The sequence below is a fragment of the Talpa europaea genome (assembly GCF_964194135.1).
Source record: "Talpa europaea genome assembly, chromosome: 4".
NCBI lineage: Eukaryota > Metazoa > Chordata > Mammalia > Eulipotyphla > Talpidae > Talpa > Talpa europaea.
In genome coordinates, this window is record NC_140070.1 from 84994098 (window position 1) to 85015155 (window position 21058).

The following is a 21058-nucleotide window of genomic DNA, read 5'->3' on the forward strand; positions in this document are numbered from 1 at the left end:
TGTTTTTGGGGAGGTTTTTGATTACCATTTCAATTTCGCTGCTTGTAATTGGTCTGTTTAGGTGTTCTATTTCTTCTTTATCTAGCTTTGGGTGATTGTAGAGTTGTAGGAATTTGTCCATCTCTCTAGATTGTTGAACTTGTTTCCATATAATGTTCATAGTAGTTACTGATTATCCTTTTGATTTCTGCTGTGTCCATTGTGATTTCTCCTCTTTCATTAATGATCCTGTTTATTTGTGCTTTCTCCCTTTTTTCCTTTGTGAGCCTGGCTAGGGGTTTGTCTATTTTATTGATTTTTTCGAAGAACCAGCTCTTGGTTTCATTGATCTTTTGGATTGTTTTTTCTGTTTCGATTTCATTTATTTCTGCTTTGGTTTTTATTATTTCTTTTCTTCTACTGGCTTTGGGATTTTTTTTGTTGTTCTTTTGCTAGATCTTTGAGCTTCGAGATTAGGTTGGTTCTTTGAGTTCTTTCTTGTTTCTTGATGTGAGCCTCTATTGCTATATATTTTCCTCTTATTACTGCTTTTGCTGCATCCCATACATTTAGGAAATTGGTGTCCTCCTTGTCATTCAATTCAAAGAATTTTTTAATTTCTTTGTTAGTCCATTGGTCTTCCAGAAGTGTGGTTTTCAATCTCCATGAGGTACGAGAGTTTCTTGCCTTCTTTTTATGGTTTATTTCTAGTTTGATGCCTTCATGGTCAGAAAAGATGGTTGGTATGATTTCAATCTTGGTGTATCTGTTGATGTTTGTCTTGGGTCCCAGTATGTGATCGATCCTGGAGAATGATCCGTGTGCGCTTGAGAAAAATGTGTACTCAGATTTTTTTTTTGGGTTTAGTGTTCTATAGATGTCTGTTAAGCCCAAGCTCTCTAGATCCTTATTTAGAGCTTTAGTGTCTTTACTTATTTTTTGTCTCATTGATCTATCCATTGTTGATAGTGGTGTGTTGAAGTCTCCCACTACGTATGTGTTTTCTCTGATGTCTGTTTTCAAAGATGACAGTAGTTGTCTGATATACTTTGGTGCTCCTTCATTGGTGAGTATATGTTAATGAGTCTTATTTCTTCTTGAAGTACTGTCCCCTTGATGATAATGTAGTAACCATTGGGGTCTCTTTTTATCTTTTTGAGTTTGAAATCGGTTTTATCTGATATAAGTATAGCTGTTCCTGCTTTCATTTTTGGTCCATTTGCTTTTAGGATTGTTTTCCATCCTTTAACTTTGAGTCTATTTTTATCTTTTGTAGCTAAATGTGTTTCCTGGAGACAGCAAAAGGTAGGGTTTTATTTCTTAATCCAGCCTGCGACTCTGTGTCTTTTTATTGAAGAGTTTAGTCCATTTACATTTAGAGTTAATATTGATTTGTTAGCATCTGTATTTGACATTGTGTTTGTCTTTCCTTTGATTTTATTTATTTATTCTTTTAATAACTTTTTTTTTGGCCTTCTTTCATTGTTATTCGTCCCTCTGAGGTTCTGGCTTTAGGATTCCTTGTAGTATTTTTTGGAGTGGGGGTTTAGTCGTAATGAAATTCCAGAGTTTTTGTTTTGTCTGGGAAGTTCCTTATTCTTTCTTCATAGAGGAAGGAGCTTTGCGGGATAGAGTATTCTTGGTTGGCATCTGTTTTATTGGAGTCTGTTGACTATGTCCCTCCGCTCTCTCCTTGCCCGTAGTGTTTCTTCGGAGAAGTCTGATGTCAGTCTGATTGGTTTTCCTTTGAATGTTATGTGTTTCTTCCCTCTTGTCAGCTTCATTATTTTTTCCTTGTCTTGGATTCTTGGGAACTTTACTATTATGTGTCTTGCTATATTTTTCCTTTCGTCATGAAAGTTTGGTGTTCTTCTTGCTTCTTGTATATCAATTTTCAGCTCCTTCTTCATGTTTGGGAAGTTCTCTTCAATTATTTCCTAGATATTTTCTCTGTTCCTACATCTCTCTACTCTTCTTCTGGGATTCCTATAACTCTTATATTTCCTTTCCTCATGGAGTCAGATAGATCCTGAAGTCTTTCTTTGTTTGGTCTATTTCCTTTGTACTTCTCTTTCCTTTTCTGTTTTAGTTCTTTTTATTTCTGTGTCTTCAAGAGTATTTATTCGTTCTTCCATTTCATCTATTCTGCTTTCATTGCTTTTCCCAGATTTCTTTAGCACCTCCATTAATTCTTTGATCTCCTGCATTTCTTTTACTTCCCTCTTTAGGGACTCAATTTCATTCTTCTGTTCATTTATTATTTTTCCCTTATAATTTTTTTCCTTTATTACTTCTGTTAGTTTTTTAATCATGGCAATTTTAAATTCTCTTTCTGGACGGCTCAGAAGTTCTTCCAAGTTACTGTCGTTGCAATCTGGTAGGTGGTTTTTTTCTTGTGGTGTGCTTTTTTCCTGAGGAGTTGCTGGGTTGCATGTGGTTTTAATATTCCCTACTGCCTGTTTTCTAATTTGCTGTATTCCTTGGGACACTGTGTTGCTGGTACTGGCCGGCATCTTGGGCAAACTTCCCAGCTCACTTCTGGCTCCTCTGGGAGCTTTCTGCCGGTTTCAAGCAGTCTTTATTGAGAAAGGTCCCTCTTCTACAATGCCAATGTGGGGATACGCTCCCCTGTGCACCCAGTCTGCCCTGGGGGTGGGTGCCACTCCCCTGTGGGCTTGGACTGCAGGCCAGAAGGGGCCTGGTGTGGGTGAACTTCCCAGCTCACCTCTGGATCCTCCGGGATCCTTCTGCCCATTTCAAGCAGTCTTTACTGAAGAAAGTTCCCTGTTCTAAAATGCTGATGCAGGGACGCGCTCCCCTGCATGCCCGGTCTGCCCCAGCAGTGGGTGCTGCTACCCTCTGGGCTCAGACTGCAGGCCAGAAGGGGCCTGGTGTGGGCTAGCCTCCCAGCTCACCTCTGGCTCCTCCGGGAGCCTTCTGCTGGTTTCAAGCAGTCTCTACTGAAGAAAGGTCTGTGTTCAAAAATGGCGATGTGGGGAACATGCTCCCCTGCGCACCTGGTCTGCCCCAGCGGTGCTTGCCGCTCTCTAAAATTTATTTTTTTGAATGAATGTTCATTGTGATGTTAATGCATTACAGGCAAATCTAAACCACTACTACCTTTTTCAAAATTGCTCAGTAGTTTTCTTTCAAGTGGAGGCAAAGAACAAATTCCTTGATCTAGCTTCCAGTGCCCCGTGTGATCCCACCCTTGCTGGCCTCCCCGACTTCATCCATATCCTCCCTACTCTAAGTATCAGCTAAATTTACTATACTGGATTTCTCCAATGATCTAGGCTCTCTGATAACCTACAGCATCCAAAGATAGAAGGCTGTGAAGATGGTTAAGGGTCCACAGGGCATCACATGCCTAGATATGAAGATGTTGGTCCTAACCCAGACCTACAGAAACAAAATCTGCAAGAGATTCATAGGCAAAAAGTTTTGAAAGTACTGATCTAGGCCACCACCCACTGTAGTGCTTTGTTTTGTTTTCCCTTTGTTTCTGTCCATGACATTTGTCTAGCAAGATTTCTCAACATATTTCAGTTTAAAGGGGCAAGTTAGTATAGGTCTTCAGCTTGCATGAGGAGGATAACTTTATCAGGCTTGGCTCTAAGGAAGTCTAGAACTTGGATGTCATTAAAATAATGTATGGTCAGCTCAGACAAGACCATGCTAATTTCAATACTCAAAATAATATACATAACTGAAGTTGTCTGTAAATATGTCAGAAGTGTCATCTCTACTAGTAAAAAGTAACTTCAAGTGCAGTTTCAATTGTTAAAACTAGAACTGTATATAATGACTTGATGTATATGATTTCATTTACTATATTGCCCTAGCGGACAACCTGAATTTCTCATACAATGACCAGTAGAAAAGTTTAGCTTTATCCTAAAGGGAGTACTTGGGTGCTATCAGGGGAATGTTAGTTTTTCACTCCTTCCTGTTTTGGCAAAAGCACACATTTCTGCAATTGGTTAATGCTTTACTCAAATATAAGCATTTACTCATATAAGCAACATTTTCCTGATCTTGGGAAATGAAGCCTCCGTGAATCAGTACTCAAAGAATTACCTATGCTCTTGTCATTCCAGTGCGACTGCATTTTTACCACTTAAGCCTAAAATATTGAAAGAATAGCTACCATTTCTCATAAGATATGGGTAAGAGAGCAATGATTTATACAGTATTCATTATTCTTTACATAGAAAAATTTGAATACTTTAAATTTATAAGCATTTTAGATTAGGTTTATAATTTGTCTAATTTTTCATGTGGAAACAGAAAAAATAGTGAATTAATTGTATATTTTATTTTCATGAGTAGACTCTAGATATGCAAAATACCTGTAAGGCTGAATTGTTCCTTCCCTTAAAATGATATTTGATTATTCTATTAATCTAACTATGATTTTATAAGATAAATTTTGATGAAGTAGAAAGTTAATTAATCTAAAAGGGTGCTGAAAGTTTCAGGTAACAGTATTGTTATGTAAGAATCATTCTGATGATTCTGATAAAAAAATTTTTTTTAATTAGCCTTTGATTCAGACTTTTAAAGTAAATCAATGAAATATTAATTCTCCTATTTCTTCACAGACTTATGATAATTATTTTATCAAGCATTTTATAAAAAGTACTTGCATTACCTAGATGGAGATATATATTACTAAGTATTTTATCTATAGTTGTGTATATGTTTTATTAATATATATACCTAGCTTATATGTATAACTATATATAAACATATTTGAAGGAATATATAGAAAATGTGCCTTCATTATGATTTCCAGCTTTTATGAATTAAAAGAACAAACACACATGCTGAATTAAATATTTTCAATTATGTAGTGATTGGGATTACAGAGAGAGAAGGTCATTCCATATAAAAATAGTTAACTGTTATTACTGACTTTCATTATTTATATTGCCTGTATTCAGGGTTAAGTCACTGGCTCAATTTCATTTTGCTAAAAAATCAAACAAAAACCCTATCAACAGTATAAAGGTGCAGAAAGTCCTCTCAAGTAAAACCAGCAGGATTTCTAGAGAAAGTCAATTCTTTAGTAACATAGAGAAAGTGACTTTTAAAAATGAAAAGAACTTTAGGCAGTACCAATATATTTATGATGAAGACATAATTTGTAAAATAAAAATTAAAATTGAAGATTCACTTTCAGAGAAAAATTTCATAGGAAAATAAACTGAATTTTAAAATAAACAAAGTCTCGGGACCGTCAGCTTTTAACAAACACCAGACTTAAAACATATCTGTACTACCAAGGCTGTGAGCTGTTCCTTGATTTCCTCTTCAGCCTTTGTTGAATGCTTGCTGTCTTTGTCTCCTGCAGCTTGTCTTTCCTACACTTACCAGTCTATGTGTCTGTTATATGCCTTCTGTTACCCACACTCCAGCTGTTTTCCTTTCAACAACACACATTTCCTTCCCATTTCTGTAAACTCTCACCTCTCAAATCCTTCTTATATTCTCTGTTTCCTCTGTCTTGGAAACTTTTAGTAAACTGTTCTAAAGGGGAGAAAAACCTACACATGTCTAAGAATTTTTTTTAAAGGCTAAATGATCTCCACATTTCTGGAAATACCCTCTGCTCTCTACTTATTTGTTTCCTGTGTACTGCTCATTATTTGGGGGCCTCATTTTCAGCTTCTATTACATAATGGAAACTGCCCTCACTACAGTCACTAAAAATCTCCACACAAATGAAAAATTATCACTGTTTGTCCTACAATAGCATTTATTTTGGCATCTGACATATATTTTGAATATCAGCCTGTGTGCTTTCCCTGACTTTCAATTCATGCTACACAGTTCTCCAGGTTCACACCTACTTCTTTTTTCTTTTCTTTCTTTTCTTTTTTTAAAGATTTATTTATTTATGCAAGAATTGGGGTACAGTCAGAGGTGCGGGAGGGTGAGAGAATTCACCAGACACAGAGTAGGGAGCAGAACAGGCAGATGGACCGAAGACACTGCTGAGGGGAGCAGCAGGTGAGACAGGAGAGATCTGCCACACCAATTGGGTTTCTCCCTGGCCAGCTGGGAATCTCACCCGTACTGTAGAGGCTGTGGACAGCCTCACAGTGAGGCACTCAACCCGCTGCGTGACCAGGGAGGCCCACACACCTACTTCTTGATCACTGTTGAGTCCTTTCTCGTTTATTCCCTAGTTTTTCTTTGGTGTAATCTGGACTTCTTGTTTGAGAAAAGATACGGATTAATTGAAAGGAAACTGTTTTGAACATAAAATAAAAATAGTGCAGGAATCAGCTCAAGAAAAATAATGAACAATAACAGAAGAAAATAGAGCATCCAATCAACAGCCAACATCAAGTCTCCACACCAGCTCCATGAAAGCTGGTGAATTTGGACTCCATCCGGCTCACACTGACAATAACACTGTTGTCAGGACACATTGCTGGATACAGGCACACAAATGCAAGACACATTTGCTGTCCTTAATATCGCTGCCTTTGAAACTAATATTTTCTTTTGTCCCTGTACCTTTTCTTCCTCTTCCCATACTCCAGATGTAGGTAAGGTGCATTTTATTTGCCAAATCCAGGCAAGCCCTCTCACTCTAGGATCACAGGAGGATAAGAAAGTGATTTTCTAGCTCTTTGAGCTTCTTGACTAGGTGGTTACATCTACAGGCCATAAAGACTATGGTGGTAGAAAAGATATCCTCAGATGTTGGCCATCTAATACAGGCTGTGCATCCACTTTGTAATCTCTTTAATATAACTTTCACAAGTATATCTTCATGCCCTCCCTCTCTTTACTTTCCAAACAATTTCCAGTGGGTAGTTTGCCTTCAATTTCCCACAACTGGGCCTCCCTGGTGGCACATGGGTTAAAGACAGCACTGTCAAGTTATTGCCAGCCACTGTAGCACAAGTTTGATCTCTGGCCAGCAAGGGAGCAACACACATGGCGCAGCAGACCTCTCCTGCTTTGCCTGCTGCTCCCCTCAGCAGTGTATCTCAGTATATCTGCCTATTCTGCTCCCCACTGTCTCTGGTAAATCCTCTCACACACCCACACCTCTGGCCTACACCCTAGTTCTCGTATGCAAAAATAAATAAATCTTTTAAAAAAGAACTTCCCCCAACTATTTAGATGTTATTTCTATTAGATCTAGTAGATTCATACTTATAATCTCATCTTGCATAGTACAAAGGACATTCTCTCCACAAATTGACTTCACTAAGAGTCAATTTGTTGGATAAGCATTTATCTAGTCATGAAGTGACACCTCTCTCCTTCACAAATATGCCCTCCACAAAATATGTCACAAGACAGAATTATTCTACAAGTTAAATTCTTCTACATCTATCTGTTTATCCTTATTACTACCATGTCATAGCCCAATAGACTAGGCAATTCACATGCATTTGAGAAACATGGGAAGCATTTTGTTAAAACTTAGATTCCTAGAACCCATTCTGATGCAAAAATTAATTTCTACAGTAATACTGCACAGTCTATATTTTGAAAAAGTATATTTAAAAGAAAAAAAGCTCCAGAGACAATTTGATATATATTATGGGTTGGCAACATTGGACAATAATTACACTTCCTAAATAATACTCCTTTCTGCAGTCTCCTCTCCATTTACCTAGTTTCAGCACTACCAAAATATAATTTCAGTAAACTTCCAAAAATTTTCTTCCAAAAATTTATATACCTATTACCTGAGGAAAAACTTCCAGATGCTTCAGATCCATTCATATATTTTATTATCCAGATCCTTTAATATCCATTCTTGTGACTCAGAATCAATGTCCTACACAGAATTTCTCTACACAAATTTTAACTCATTTAGAATTTTCCCCCTTTAAGAAAATTGATTATACCGTAAATTGTTGATTTCAAATTATCACAACAATTTCACTCTATTCAACCCTTCCGCAATTAGTCAACCCATTATTATAATATTCCACAAAATTCAAATGGCATTATGATAGCAGTAGGATTAGATTCAAATCCACTATTCCAGTTTGAATGTATAAACCAACTGTGAATGATCTTTTTATATTTATTGCATTTAATTACAGGGAATATCCAGTGAGACATGGAAAAGGAAAATGCATCCTTGCTGACAGAGTTTGTTCTCACAGGACTTACATATCAACAGGAATGGGAAATCCCCCTGTTCCTGATGTTCTTGGTGATATACCTCATCACCATCGTGGGGAACCTTGGTCTTATTGCTCTCATCTGGAATGACTCTCAACTTCACATCCCCATGTACTTTTTCCTTGGGAGTTTAGCTTTTGTGGATGCTTCAATATCATCCACAGTGACACCCAAGATGCTGCTACAGTTTTTCACCAAAAGTAAGAACATATCTTTTTCTGAATGCATGATACAATTTTTTTCCTTTGCTATTGGAGTTACCACGGAATGTTTTCTCTTGGCAGCTATGGCATATGATCGCTATGTAGCCATATACAACCCTTTACGTTATCCAGTGATTATGACCAACAGACTATGCACCCAGCTACTAATCTCCTCATTTGTAGGTGGCATCATTCATGCTTTTATACATACAGGTTTTTTACTTAGATTAACCTTTTGCAATTACAACATAATACATCACTTTTACTGTGATATTGAACCTCTGTTTAAGATTTCCTGTACTGACCCTTCTCTTAACATCCTAATAGTTTATATTTTCTCTGGATCAATTCAGGTATTCACCATTACAATTGTTCTTGTCTCTTATACACTGGTTCTCTTCACAATCTTAAAAAAGAAGTCTCTAGAAGGCATAAAGAAGGCCTTCTCCACCTGTGGAGCCCACCTTTTATCTGTGTCTTTATACTATGGCCCTCTTCTCTTCATGTATGTGCGCCCTGGATCTGTACAGTCAGATGATCAAGATATGATGGACTCACTATTTTACACTATCATAATTCCTTTCTTAAATCCAATTATCTATAGCCTGAGAAATAAGAAAGTCATAGATTCACTGACAAAATTGATAAAGAGAAATGTTTAGACCTCATACTAATAGCTGTTCTCCAGTAAAGCAGTCACAAAATTGTGCATATTAGGTATTGTTTGTTATTTGCTGATTACAGTTCAAAGCTTATTGCAATAATAATTTTAATATTACCTTAATGACTTAATGTGTGAATATCTAATAAACTCCTTAAAGCTTTGTGTAGGTTATTCAAAAACAAACAAGGAATTTTAATCAAGTGCTCATAATATACTAAAATAACTAAAAGAAAAATGGAAGATGTTATATGCTTGTGTGTTTTAACATTATAAATACACTAATTAAGTGATAAAATAGCCTATGCCTCTGAAGCACTTGATTATGATGTCATTGGTAATATAAGTGAGCAGCTTGGAGACTCGTATCACATTGAAATGCACAGTGTTGGCAGGTTTGTGCTTGAGTAACTTGGGCCAATCGCAGGAATACTGTTAGCTTCAAAATGTCTTTTATTCCATTTTATGGAGACCTGGTGAATTTTACCTCTGTGTTGAAATCAAAACTTGTGTTACAAAACAGGGACATAATGCAGAAAACATGCAGAGAGTGAAGGCAGGGCAGACTAAACAGGGTGCCCCTCCTCAGACTACATCCATAAATAGCAGGATATAGGGAGGGGGGCCTGACTGTCTTTGTTACCTTCTCAGGAAATTTCTGGCTCTGTGTATTCTGTTATTGGGTCATCTGAGGAGATTTATTAAGTCAGAAACCTAAGTGATTACATTGAAGGATTAACTGAGGATGGCTTAGAGGAGAAGTGAGATGAGTAGACTAGGAAGGAAATGGTCTCAATCTTCAGAATGAAAACAAAGATGCAATAGATATAAATCTTTGGTATGTAAAGGTTACTGGAAGCCCCTTGAGGGGCTTTAGATGCCTCTTACCAAACTTCAAATAATATTAAGATGGTATGCAGGCATGCTGTTCAGGTGCTGTCTGGAAAGGCATTAAAATGAGCAAGAATCTAATTGTTTTGTGCTTAAAAGTCACTGGTGGGTAGTTTTCCTCACATTCCATACTATTAAAATATAATAAGGTCCTATTTTTAGGCCCATCTCTATCATTTGTCTCTCAACATTCAAATTGCACACACATTCTTACTAAAACCATTGATACCCTTATCCTCAAATACTTGCCTCTGTGTTCTGAGAAGTTTTAGTTACTCATCCCTTTGAGCTCACTGATGTTCACTTTCTTTCTGAACATAGCTGCCTGATTATTCTTTGCAAATATAACTCTGATGAAATCATATTGCTCTCAATTATTTTGAATGGTCACTGCTCCAGCTTATACATGAATAAAGTAAATATCTTGAATAGTATAGCCACATTGGCTTGGTATTATTTCTTTATTTGCATGTCAAAATCCATATACCTATGCATGTATGTATATACCCATGCATATATACAGGTATGTATACTTCACCCTGCATTTGTCACTCCACTAGCTGAGGTGCCTTCAAATAAAATATGGCTTTATCTAAAAAGTTTCATTCTTCACAAAATTCTATTGGACTCTGGGTTAAACCACAAAAGAGTTATTGAACACTTTGTAGACAAACCTCGTTCTTTCCAAGTTCATCCTGGAGTTCAAGTAGGTCTCCCTACAGAGACTCATCCCTACTCTACTGCCCCACTATCATTTAAAATTAAAATGGTTTATTTCCTCCAGGTCTGTTCCAAGTGTTACTACTTCCATGATGCCTTTATAGATCTTTTAAAGAGATATGAAATCCATTTCAGCTTGGAAGAGGTTATTTACTCTTCTTATTTTTGGCCTACAAACCCTTTTAATTATAATTTAGAAATCTTTATACATTTTGTAACAGGTAGTAGAATGGTTACACTCCTGTTATTAATAAATACTCATGAAATTAAAATAATCTGATACACCAATAGATAAAATTCAGTAAGAGGGCATGACTCTTTCATGTTTGTAGTAACCCAGTTGTTTACTGGGTCTGGGATGGCTGCTCATGCCACCTTATCTTTCAAGTTTCTCTCATGACAATCTCTCCTGACACAAAAGTGATTATTCTTGTTTTTATTACTAGGATAGCTCCTGAAATAGAGTATGAAATAATATCTGAGGGAAGTCTCATAATAAGAAATTTGGTGAAAGATACAAAATATAGATGAATTTAAAACAAATACCATTGGCTTTACTTATTCTACCAAATCAATACCAACAACCTCTGAAAACATCCTCAAAGACATCCAGACATAATGTTAAACTAGTATCTGGACATTCTGTGGGCCAGGGAAGATGATATATAAAATTAACCATCACATGGTGCATGGTGCATAGGTGAAGGAAACTCTATGGGGATTACAATTGAAGGGGTGGGGGAAAGCAATATTGTTTAAAAATGAACAATGATGTAAAAAACAATATTAAAAAAATTTGCAGACAACTATAAAACAGAAACATTCTGCAAGAGAGAGGGAAGTAGAGGAATCAAAACAGGGTACAGAAGAGCACAAGGAACTAAGATGGTGGTGCATGGGTGAACTGGTGGTGGGAATTTTATGGAGACTACACTTAGGAGGAAAAAGCAAACACTGTACAAAAATGAACAATGATGTAAAATATATATAAATTAGAAAAAAAAATCAAATGCCAAAAAAAAAACCAAACCCATCACAGAAAATCTACAGCAGAGAAAAAAAGCTACACATACAAAGAAACTAGACAAGGATGCAGTGCTCATTGGGGCTATAATCCCTCCACTTTGGCATCCCCCCATAAGGATGTTAGGCTTTGAAGGAAATTGGAAGCCCAACCATAGACCTGAAGCCCTTAAGAAGGGAGCAATGATGAAGACAGTGCATTCTAAAAGATGCAGTCTGATCACAGGGAAAGGGACACATTGGTAATGTCTGTCCAGTTCCCCCACTATAAAAGGACAGCAAGAGCAAGAACAGGTCTACTTTGCACTTCCAACCTTCCATACTTGGCCCTGATCTAGAAAGAGAAACCTAAAACTAAAACCATAGCTCCACCTACCAGGCAAAAAGAAAAGCACCCATGAAATAACCAAATGTACAAGGAGAGCACATTTCTAACCACATCAAATATCCTAGTAGTACGGAATCTCATAAAAGAATAATAAACTAGGGGCCTCCCCGGTGGCGCAGCGGTTGGCGCTGGGTTGCAAAGCTGCCCGCAGCCTCTGCAGCACCGGTTCGATCCCCGGCTGCTCCCCGGCCACCGGAGGGTCCCACATGGTGTGCAGACCTCTCCTGCCACCCGCTGCTTCCCTCAGCAGTGTACTTCGGTCCTTCTGCCTGCTCTGCTCCCCGCTCCGGTGAGCGCTTCTGACTGTACTCAGTGCTTGTATAAATAAATAAACAAATAATAAAAAAAAGAATAATAAACTACCTAAAATCAAACTTAAACACAGATGTAATAATAAAAACTGGTGCCCAGAGAACTGGACAACCACATGGAAAAGAATGAAACAGACCACCCCTGACAGTGTCTAACAGTATACACAAAAATTAGCTCAATATGAACTAAGGACTGAAATGTAAGACTTGAAATAATAAAATACATAGAAGAAAACATAAGTAACAAGCTCCTCAACTAATAGCCTTAGTAATATTTTTGTGGATGTCTCCAGAAGCAAGACTAGCAAGCAAAAACTAACAAGTGAGAATACATCAAACTTAAATTAACTATGCAAGAGAAAGAACCATTGTTAAAAGGAAAAGGCGACCAATAAAATGAAAACATATTTGTCTATATCAGAGTTGATATTTAATATATATGTATAAAGAACTCATGAACTCCAACAACAAAAAGATAAGCAGCCTGATTAAAAGTGAGTAGAGGATCTGAATAGACACTTTTCCAAAGAAGTCATAGAAATGGTAGCCTAACGCACAGAACAATTTTCAAAATGTCTTATCAGGAAAATGCAAATCAAGGTAAAAATAAGGTATCATATCACACCATAAGAATGGCTATTATCATAAAGACAAGAAACAACTAACTATGTGAGGGAGGATGTGGAGAGAAGGGAACTCTCATTACCACTGGTGGTAACCTAAGTTGGTGCAGCCATTATGAGAATCAATATGGACACTCTTCAAAAGATAAGAATACAAATGCCCTTTCCTAACTCTGGGAATTTACCTAAGAATATGAAAACTACAAACGGAGAGATACATGCACACTCAAGCCATTACATCATTACTTGCAATAGCCTAGCACTGGAAACCTAATTCCCGTGGACAGGTGATGGGATAATGAAGTGGTGTTTATATACAATGGGGTGCTACTCAGCTACAATAATCCATGCAGTTCCCACTTGCAGCTATATGGGTGGACCTAGAATGTATTATGCTCAGTGATAAATGTCAGATGGAAAAAAAGCAAAGAATGTATGCCTTCTCTCATATATGATACACATATAGAGAAACAAAATGAATGATGTAAATAAAGGGAAGGAACTTGTAGACTCTAAGAACACAATAGTCATGGCAGAAGGGAAGGGGGAAGAAGGATGGGGAAATGGAAACAAATGGTTTACTGTATTTTGATGAATGGAAAATGAATTCTGGTGGTAAACATAAGGCAGCAGATGCAGAATTTTATTTTATTTTATTAGATTTTTTTAAAGATTTATTTATTGGGTCTCCCCGGTGGCACAGCAGTTGAGCGCTGGGTTGCGAAGCTGCCTGCAGCCTCTTCAGCGCTGGTTTGATCCCCGGCTGCTCCCTGGCCACTGGAGGAGGGTCCTGCATGGCGCGCAGACCTCTCCTGCCACCCACTGCTCCCCTCAGCAGTGTACTTTGGTCCTTCTGCCTGCTCTGCTCCCCTCCCGTGCTTCTGACTGTACCCAGTGCTTGTATAAGGGTGAGAGAATTCACCAGAGTCAGAGCGGAGAGCAGAGCAGGCAGACTGACGAAGTACACTGCTGAGGGGAGCAGTGGGCACAGCAGGAGAGGTCTGCCCGCCATGTGGGACACTCACCCAGTGGCCAGGAATCAAACCAGCACTGCAAAGGCTGTAGGCAGCTTCACAGCCCAGTGATCAACCGCTGTGCCACCAGGGAGGCCCCAGAATTTGATTTTAAAGGCTGTACTATAATATATGATCGCATTAACCAAATTTCAGTAAAAGAAAGAACTCTCTGGTTTGGTATTCTGAAATAGTCTACAGATTTTTCCACAGGACAGGAATACAGAGAGATTTTGTAAGGGATCTTCCTCAACTCCATTGAGGACTTCAAGTCCAGTGTTCCATTGTCAGTCAGGATCAGTCACAATTTCAGCATAATAATCCCCTTACTTGTCAGGAAAATCAAAGAAATATGGAACCCAAAGAGACCTAGTAGCGGTCTTAACTTCCCAGTCCCACAGTCCAGCAGAATGATCCCTCCCTCTGAAACAGAAAGAAAGTATCGGATGGTTTCATTTACAGGAGGAATGTAGAGGAACCAAACAAGGGATCAGGAAAAAAATAACTATAATAAAGCAAAAGTCAAAATCAACAGGCAACCAGAGACCAGAGACATTCTGTAATGGAGGAGGAAGGTGAGGGATCAGGACAGAGGTAGGACGAGAACAAGGGACTATAATGATGATGCACAGGTGAATTGGTGGTGGAAATTTCATGGGAAATGATACATTGTACAAAAATGAAGGATGGTGTAATAAAAATATTATATGAAGGAATGTCATAATATGAAGGAAGCACAGGAACACAGACAGAAACTCCTCCACAGCCTCTTCTGAGAATAAACTAATCAACAAAGCAAAAATATTTGTATTCAAAGATATGGAGCAAAATTAGGAGATAATTTCACCTGATACACCTTGCTTCTACCTTTGCATAACAGCCATATATATCTTTTCTGTTGCTTCTAAATCAGTCTAAACTAGCCAATGATAATCCAGGGTGGCCAACACTGAGGGCCCTGTGGATGACAAGAGTCCAGAGGCATACATTGTCAGAAATGAAGATTCTAAGGTGACTCTCAGATCTCCTGAAATAGAATCTATATTTTAACAGGCTCCGCAGGAGATAGATAAGTACTAAAGTTTGGGAAGCACTGGTCTAGGACACCTCTCACTGTGCACATTTGGTTTTTTGTTTGCTTCCCCAAACTACTTTACTGCCCATCCAATCCTTTGAAATCTATTAGTATTTATCATTGGATTTCAGCTTCAAGGGGTATGGGGGTGTTAGCACATGTGTGGAATGTAATAACCTTCTCTGATACAACTAAGTGACTAAGGTAAGTCACTTTAATATTAACTCCTCCCTCCTTTCATGCATTTGACATTAAATTCATTGAGTGTTGCCCCGCTGCTCTATCCCTATTTAGTATGTATCCACAATCCAGTTTGTATGTTGATAACTTTTTGTGGGATAGATCCCTATGAGAATATAGAACTCTGTCCTCTTTAAAATAATGTATGGTTAGCTCAGAAAAGACCACACTGATAAGCACACTCAGAGTAATATACACAACTGAAGTTTTCTAAAAACATGTCAGAAATATCATCTGTATTGGAAAATACTGTATAAAATGCAGTTTCACTGAGATAACGAAAACAGTCTGGACTGACCTGATATTTATGGACTGTAATACCCTGTGGGGCAACTTGGACTTCTTACACATGTTCAAATCCACAATGCCCAGAACAACTTAGCTTTGTCCTTAAGGGAATTCTTGGACACTAATGTGGAAATTTTACGTCTTTACCCCATCTTCTGGCAAAGGCATACATTTATACAATTGGTTGACTCTGGTGTTCAAAACAAACATATATGTGACATTTTTCTGAGTTTGACAAAAAGAAGTCTCTATAATGAAGCAGCATGCAAATAACTGTGACCTATATTTTCGTTCCAGTGCTACTGTATTTTTATTCACTCTAGAAAACTAACACTTTGAAAGGATCTTCTCAATTTTGCACAAGCATGGGTAAGTTAGAAATAATTTTGCTAATATTCATCATCCATTACAGAAAAAGTTAAACTACTACATTAATTCAAAATAATTTAGGTTGGATTCAAGATGCAAAAGTTGCCAGAGGAAAAAAATTACTTAGATTAATTAGATTACTTAGATTATTTATTTAATCAATGTATTTTATTTTTGTGTTGTCAGGATTAGCAAACACCTGAAAGACTAAACCATTCCCCTTCAAACATTTATTCACCTGTTATCATAATGATAATGATTTAATAAGGCAGTTATTGGTAAATGGTAACTTTAAACAAGTTTCATTTGAACTGGTTTAAAGATTCAAGTGATAATGTTTCCTATGTAAGAAATCTTCATAGTTATTCTCATAAAGAGTTACATTCTCTTTAACAATCACCTTCTCTGAATAAAACTAGTGACTAAGGTAAGTAACTTTAAGATTAACTCCTCTCTCCCTTCATGCATTCTCACATTTAATTCATTTCGCATTGCTCTATCTTTTACATAGAGAGTACCCACACTCTATGTGACTTAGGTAATTTTTAATTATTTTATTACCTGGAAGGCAAAGAAGAAACCTGATGCAAAATAAACATATTTAACAGCAGTAATTATAGATCCTGCTATTTATATCACTAGCTTAGGTTCCAGTCTTTGGCATAATGTATTCTGCTAATAAAACAGGTGATCTTAAGTAAAACCAAAGATATCTAGAGAAAATTCTAATAACTGTTAACAACAAAAAGTTAAGTAATTTAAATATGGCAAAAACTTTCAAGCAGTGAACACTTAAGTATACATGAATATACAATGTAAAATTAAAATGAAAGTCTCCATTTACACAAACACCACAGGAAAATAAAGTTGGGATTACAGATAACAGAATTAAAGGATTCCCTGAGCTGACAACTTTTAATGAGAACCAGTTAAGACAAATATTTACTGCTTCATCTGAACCATTCTCCTCTTTCATCTGCAGTCTTTCTCTTACATATCACACTACTTCATTGCCTTCTCTTTCCACATTGCCTTGTCTCCATTATTTTCTGCTTCCTGTGTTAGCTCCCTCTGGTTTTTATTTCACCTACGTAATTACTTATTCAAGTCCCTCCGCCCTTCTTCTCTCAATGTCCTCCTCTGGCTTTTGAAAACTTTCATGACAGTATTCTGCAGGACAAAAATTCACATCTGTCTATGGGCATAGATAAAAGCCAAATGAAATAAATGTCCTCCACAGTTGTCAGAGCAGTTTCATTTTCCTCACTTGTACAACTTAATTCCCATTCACTATTATCCTCTGACCTCAACTCCACAACAAACCCCAAAGTGCTTTTTAAAAAGCCACTCTATAAACAAGGCTGTTTAAAAACAAAATGAAAAACATAAAAAGCCACAATGAATCTCTCAGTTTCCATACTAATTGATCTGCTTTGTTTGTTTGTTCGTTTTCTATCCAAGCAGAGCATTCATTTTGGATTTTTGCACTGTATTTCAATTTGTCCTTCTCTAGTGTTTTAGTGTTCTCAGCATTAATTATATAATTCACACCTTCTCTCAGTTCATGCTGCTTAATATACTTTTCTGGTCTCTCACTCAGCCCTTTTGGGTGAACCAAGTCTCCTGGATGCAAGAGGAAGTGAGAAAACTGAGTAGAAACTGGCTCTAAAAGAGAAATGAAAGGGAGGTTGGAGAATCCATTGAAAAGTGTGCAGGGACATAGGAAACAAAGGAGCCCATCAATAGCCAATGTCATGTCCCAACACTAGCTCAATGAGAGTTGTCACTCTCCCTGAATTTGGACTACCATAAACTCACACCGACAATACCACTGTTGTGGATACGGGACACAATTGCTGGCCTTCATAGAATTGCCTTTGAATCTAATATTCTTTTTTGTACCTGCTCCTTTTTCTTCCTCTCCCATATTCCAGATAGAGGTTCGGTGATTTGATTTGTCAAATCCAGGCATCCCTCTCACTCTAGGATAAAGGGGAATGGGAAAGTGAGTTTCTAGCTCTTTGGGCTTCTTGACTGAGTGGTTACCTCTGCAAGCCACAAAGATTAGGTGGTAGAAAAGGGGATCAGAGTTGGCCATCTAATACATGCTGTGCATTCTCTTTGTAATCTCTTTTCGATACCTTCAAGTATTTTTCTCTACCCTCCCTCTTGTTCTGAACACAAGCCAATGGACAGTCCTTTTTCAGTCTCCTCCATGAGTCCAGATATTATTTCTATTAAGATCTAGTAGACTCATGCTACTAATCTCATCTTGCTTGGATGTTCAGAGCCACTCTCCACAATAGCACTGCCGCTGAATTCTTGATTCAACTTTGATGACCATCAGCTCAATCACCAGGTGAGTTCTCTCTGCTTCACTGACATGCCCTGCAGCTATTGTCACCAAGTCTTCATGCCTGTACTGACTAAAATCCTTTGCTTCTATTTGTCTTCCTTGTCACTCCCAAGGTCCTATCACCCTAGGGCTAGGAATGTTATCTCAACTTGAGCACTTCACATTTTATTCATGTGGAGAGGATTGGTTTTTAAATGTTGATTCTTATATCCTTCTGACAAACTGAACTAATTTCTACATTAAAACTTCACAATGGTACTGCAAAATACAAGACGCTGTAACACAATTCTGATATGTAGGCTGCTCTGAAAACCACTAGACACCAATTACATTGTCCTGAACAGTGGTATGACTGTAATTTCCTATCCATGATGCGTATGTTTACTAACATTAACCTCAAAAATTAACTATTAACCTCCAACATTAACCTGAAAAATACATTGTATTGGGCCTCCCGGCTTTAGCAGGTTGAGCAATGTGCTCGGTTCCCAGCTGGCCAGGGAGACACCCTCTCCTGTCTCCCCTGCTGCACCCTTCAGCAGTGTTTACAGTCTGCCTGTTCCGCTCCCCGCTCTGTCTCTGCTGAATTCTCTCACCCTCCTGCACCTCTGGCCTGTATCACAGTTCTTGCATAAATAAATTAATATTAAAAAAATAAAAATAATATAAAAAATGGCTCTGAATTATTTCAGTGTATGTTTCTTACCTGACAAAAGAAGATCAAAATCCTTCACATGACATTCAATTTTATTATCATCCAGATTTTGAAAGTTTATTTGACTGCTTCAGATTCCATGTTTTGGACTCAAAATTTCCCTAAAATTCTCACATCCCTCACTATTTTTGAGCATGGTCCAATAGTTCCTTTTAATAACGTATTAGTTCCTGTATATTTTTGAGCTGAACATATTGTACTTATATTAATTGCTTGAAATCCCCAAAGTAGCTACCTCCTATATAGTAATATTATTTGAAACTGAAAGGGCATTCTGATAGGAATATCATTTATTTTAAATTAATTGCCTCTGCCAATTTATAATTTACAAATCCACTATGAATGCCTTTTGATATTTACTGCATTTCATTTCAGGGAACATCCAATGAGACATGGAAAAGGAAAATGCATCCTTGGTGACAGAGTTTGTTCTCACAGGACTTACATATCAACAGGAGTGGGGAATCCCCTTGTTCCTGGTGTTCTTGGTGATATACCTCTTTACCATGGTGGGGAACCTTGGTCTTATTGCTCTCATCTGGAATGACTCTCAACTTCACATCCCCATGTACTTGTTCCTTGGAAGCTTAGCCTTTGTGGATGCTTTAATATCCTCCACAGTGACACCCAACATGTTGGTCAAATTCTTTGCCAGGAGTAATGTAATGAATCTTTCGGAATGCGTGATGCAATTTTTTCCTTTTGCTATTGGGGTTACCGCAGAATGTTTTCTCTTGGCTGCTATGGCATATGATCGCTATGTAGCCATATGCAACCCTTTACTTTACCCAGTGATGATGACCAACAGACTATGCACCCAGCTAATAGTCTCCTCATTTGTTTGTGGCATCATTCATTCCACGATTCATACAGGTTTAGTATTCAGATTAACCTTCTGCAATGACAACATATTACATCACTTTTTCTGTGATATTGAACCTTTGTTTAAGATTTCCTGTACTGATCCTTTCATTAACATTCTAATGGTTTATATTTTCGCTGCATCAATTCAGATATTCACTATTACAACTGTTCTTGTCTCTTATACAATGGTTCTCTTTACAATCTTAAAAAAGAAGTCTCTAGAGGGCATAAAGAAGGCCTTCTCCACCTGCGGAGCCCACCTTTTATCAGTGTCTTTATACTATGGCCCTCTTATCTTCATATACGTGCGCCCTTCTTCAGTACAGTCAGAAGATCAAGATATGACGGACTCGCTATTTTACACTGTCATAATTCCTTTCTTAAATCCAATTATCTACAGCCTGAGAAATAAGAAAGTCATAGATTCACTAACAAAATTGATAAAGAGAAATGTTTAGACCTCATACTAATAGCTGTTCTCCAGTAAAGCAGTTATAAAATTGTGAATATTAGGTGATGTTTCTTAAGTGCTGATTAGAGTTCAAAGCTTATTGCAATGATAATTTTCCTATTACTTTAATGACCTAAAGTTGAATACGTAATGAATTCCTTAAAGTTTGTTAGGTAATTCAAAAGCATACAGTCAATTTTAACCAAGTGCTCATAACATGCTAAAATAACTAAAGGAAGAAACAAATGGAACATTTGACATGCTTGTGGTGTTCTTCAACGTGACTTTATAAATATATTAATCAAGTGCTAAAATAGGCTGTGTCTCTGTGATGCACCTGAATATGGTGATATAAGTGAGCAGCCTGGAGACTGGTATTGTTAGGGGGAAGTGATGTCCTGAGTTAATCCCATACAGGCTTTGTGGACTCCACCCCCACTCCAGACTAAAGCCATCAAGACTCTGGGAAAGACAAATCCCATCACCACCAAGGGAGGGTGGCTGGGACCTGAGGGTGGAGTTGGGCAGCCAGGTTGGATATAAAAAACCAAACACGTGGGCCTTGGGCTCTCTCTGGCTCGCGATCGATCGCCTCCTGGCTTCACCGCTCCTGGCTGGCGGCCAGCTCTGAGAGCGCAATTTTGGGATTCCTGATCGGCGGATCGGGTAGGACTCATTTAAAACTTTGTCTCCCACTTTTCTCCCAGAGATGTACATTTCCTCAT

At 37.7% G+C, this 21058-nt stretch overlaps 2 protein-coding genes across 2 annotated transcripts in view; both read left to right on the forward strand.

Moving 5' to 3' along the window:
* LOC311169849 (olfactory receptor 5H2-like) overlaps positions 1 to 9072 on the forward strand; it is a 42944-nt gene extending 33872 nt beyond the window's left edge. Inside the window, exon 2 of the mRNA XM_084232098.1 lies at positions 8076 to 9072. Within this exon, the coding sequence (XP_084088224.1) occupies positions 8076 to 9007 (932 nt within the window). The 3' untranslated portion in view covers positions 9008 to 9072. The remainder of the gene's footprint in view (positions 1 to 8075) is intronic.
* A 10338-nt stretch (positions 9073 to 19410) lies between these two features.
* LOC311169729 (olfactory receptor 5H2-like) lies at positions 19411 to 20340 on the forward strand (the record flags this gene model as incomplete). The annotated part of the gene is made up of 1 exon (XM_084231901.1): positions 19411 to 20340. One exon carries the CDS (start codon positions 19411 to 19413, stop codon positions 20338 to 20340), a length of 930 nt encoding a protein of 309 aa, XP_084088027.1.
* Positions 20341 to 21058: the final 718 nt, after the last annotated feature.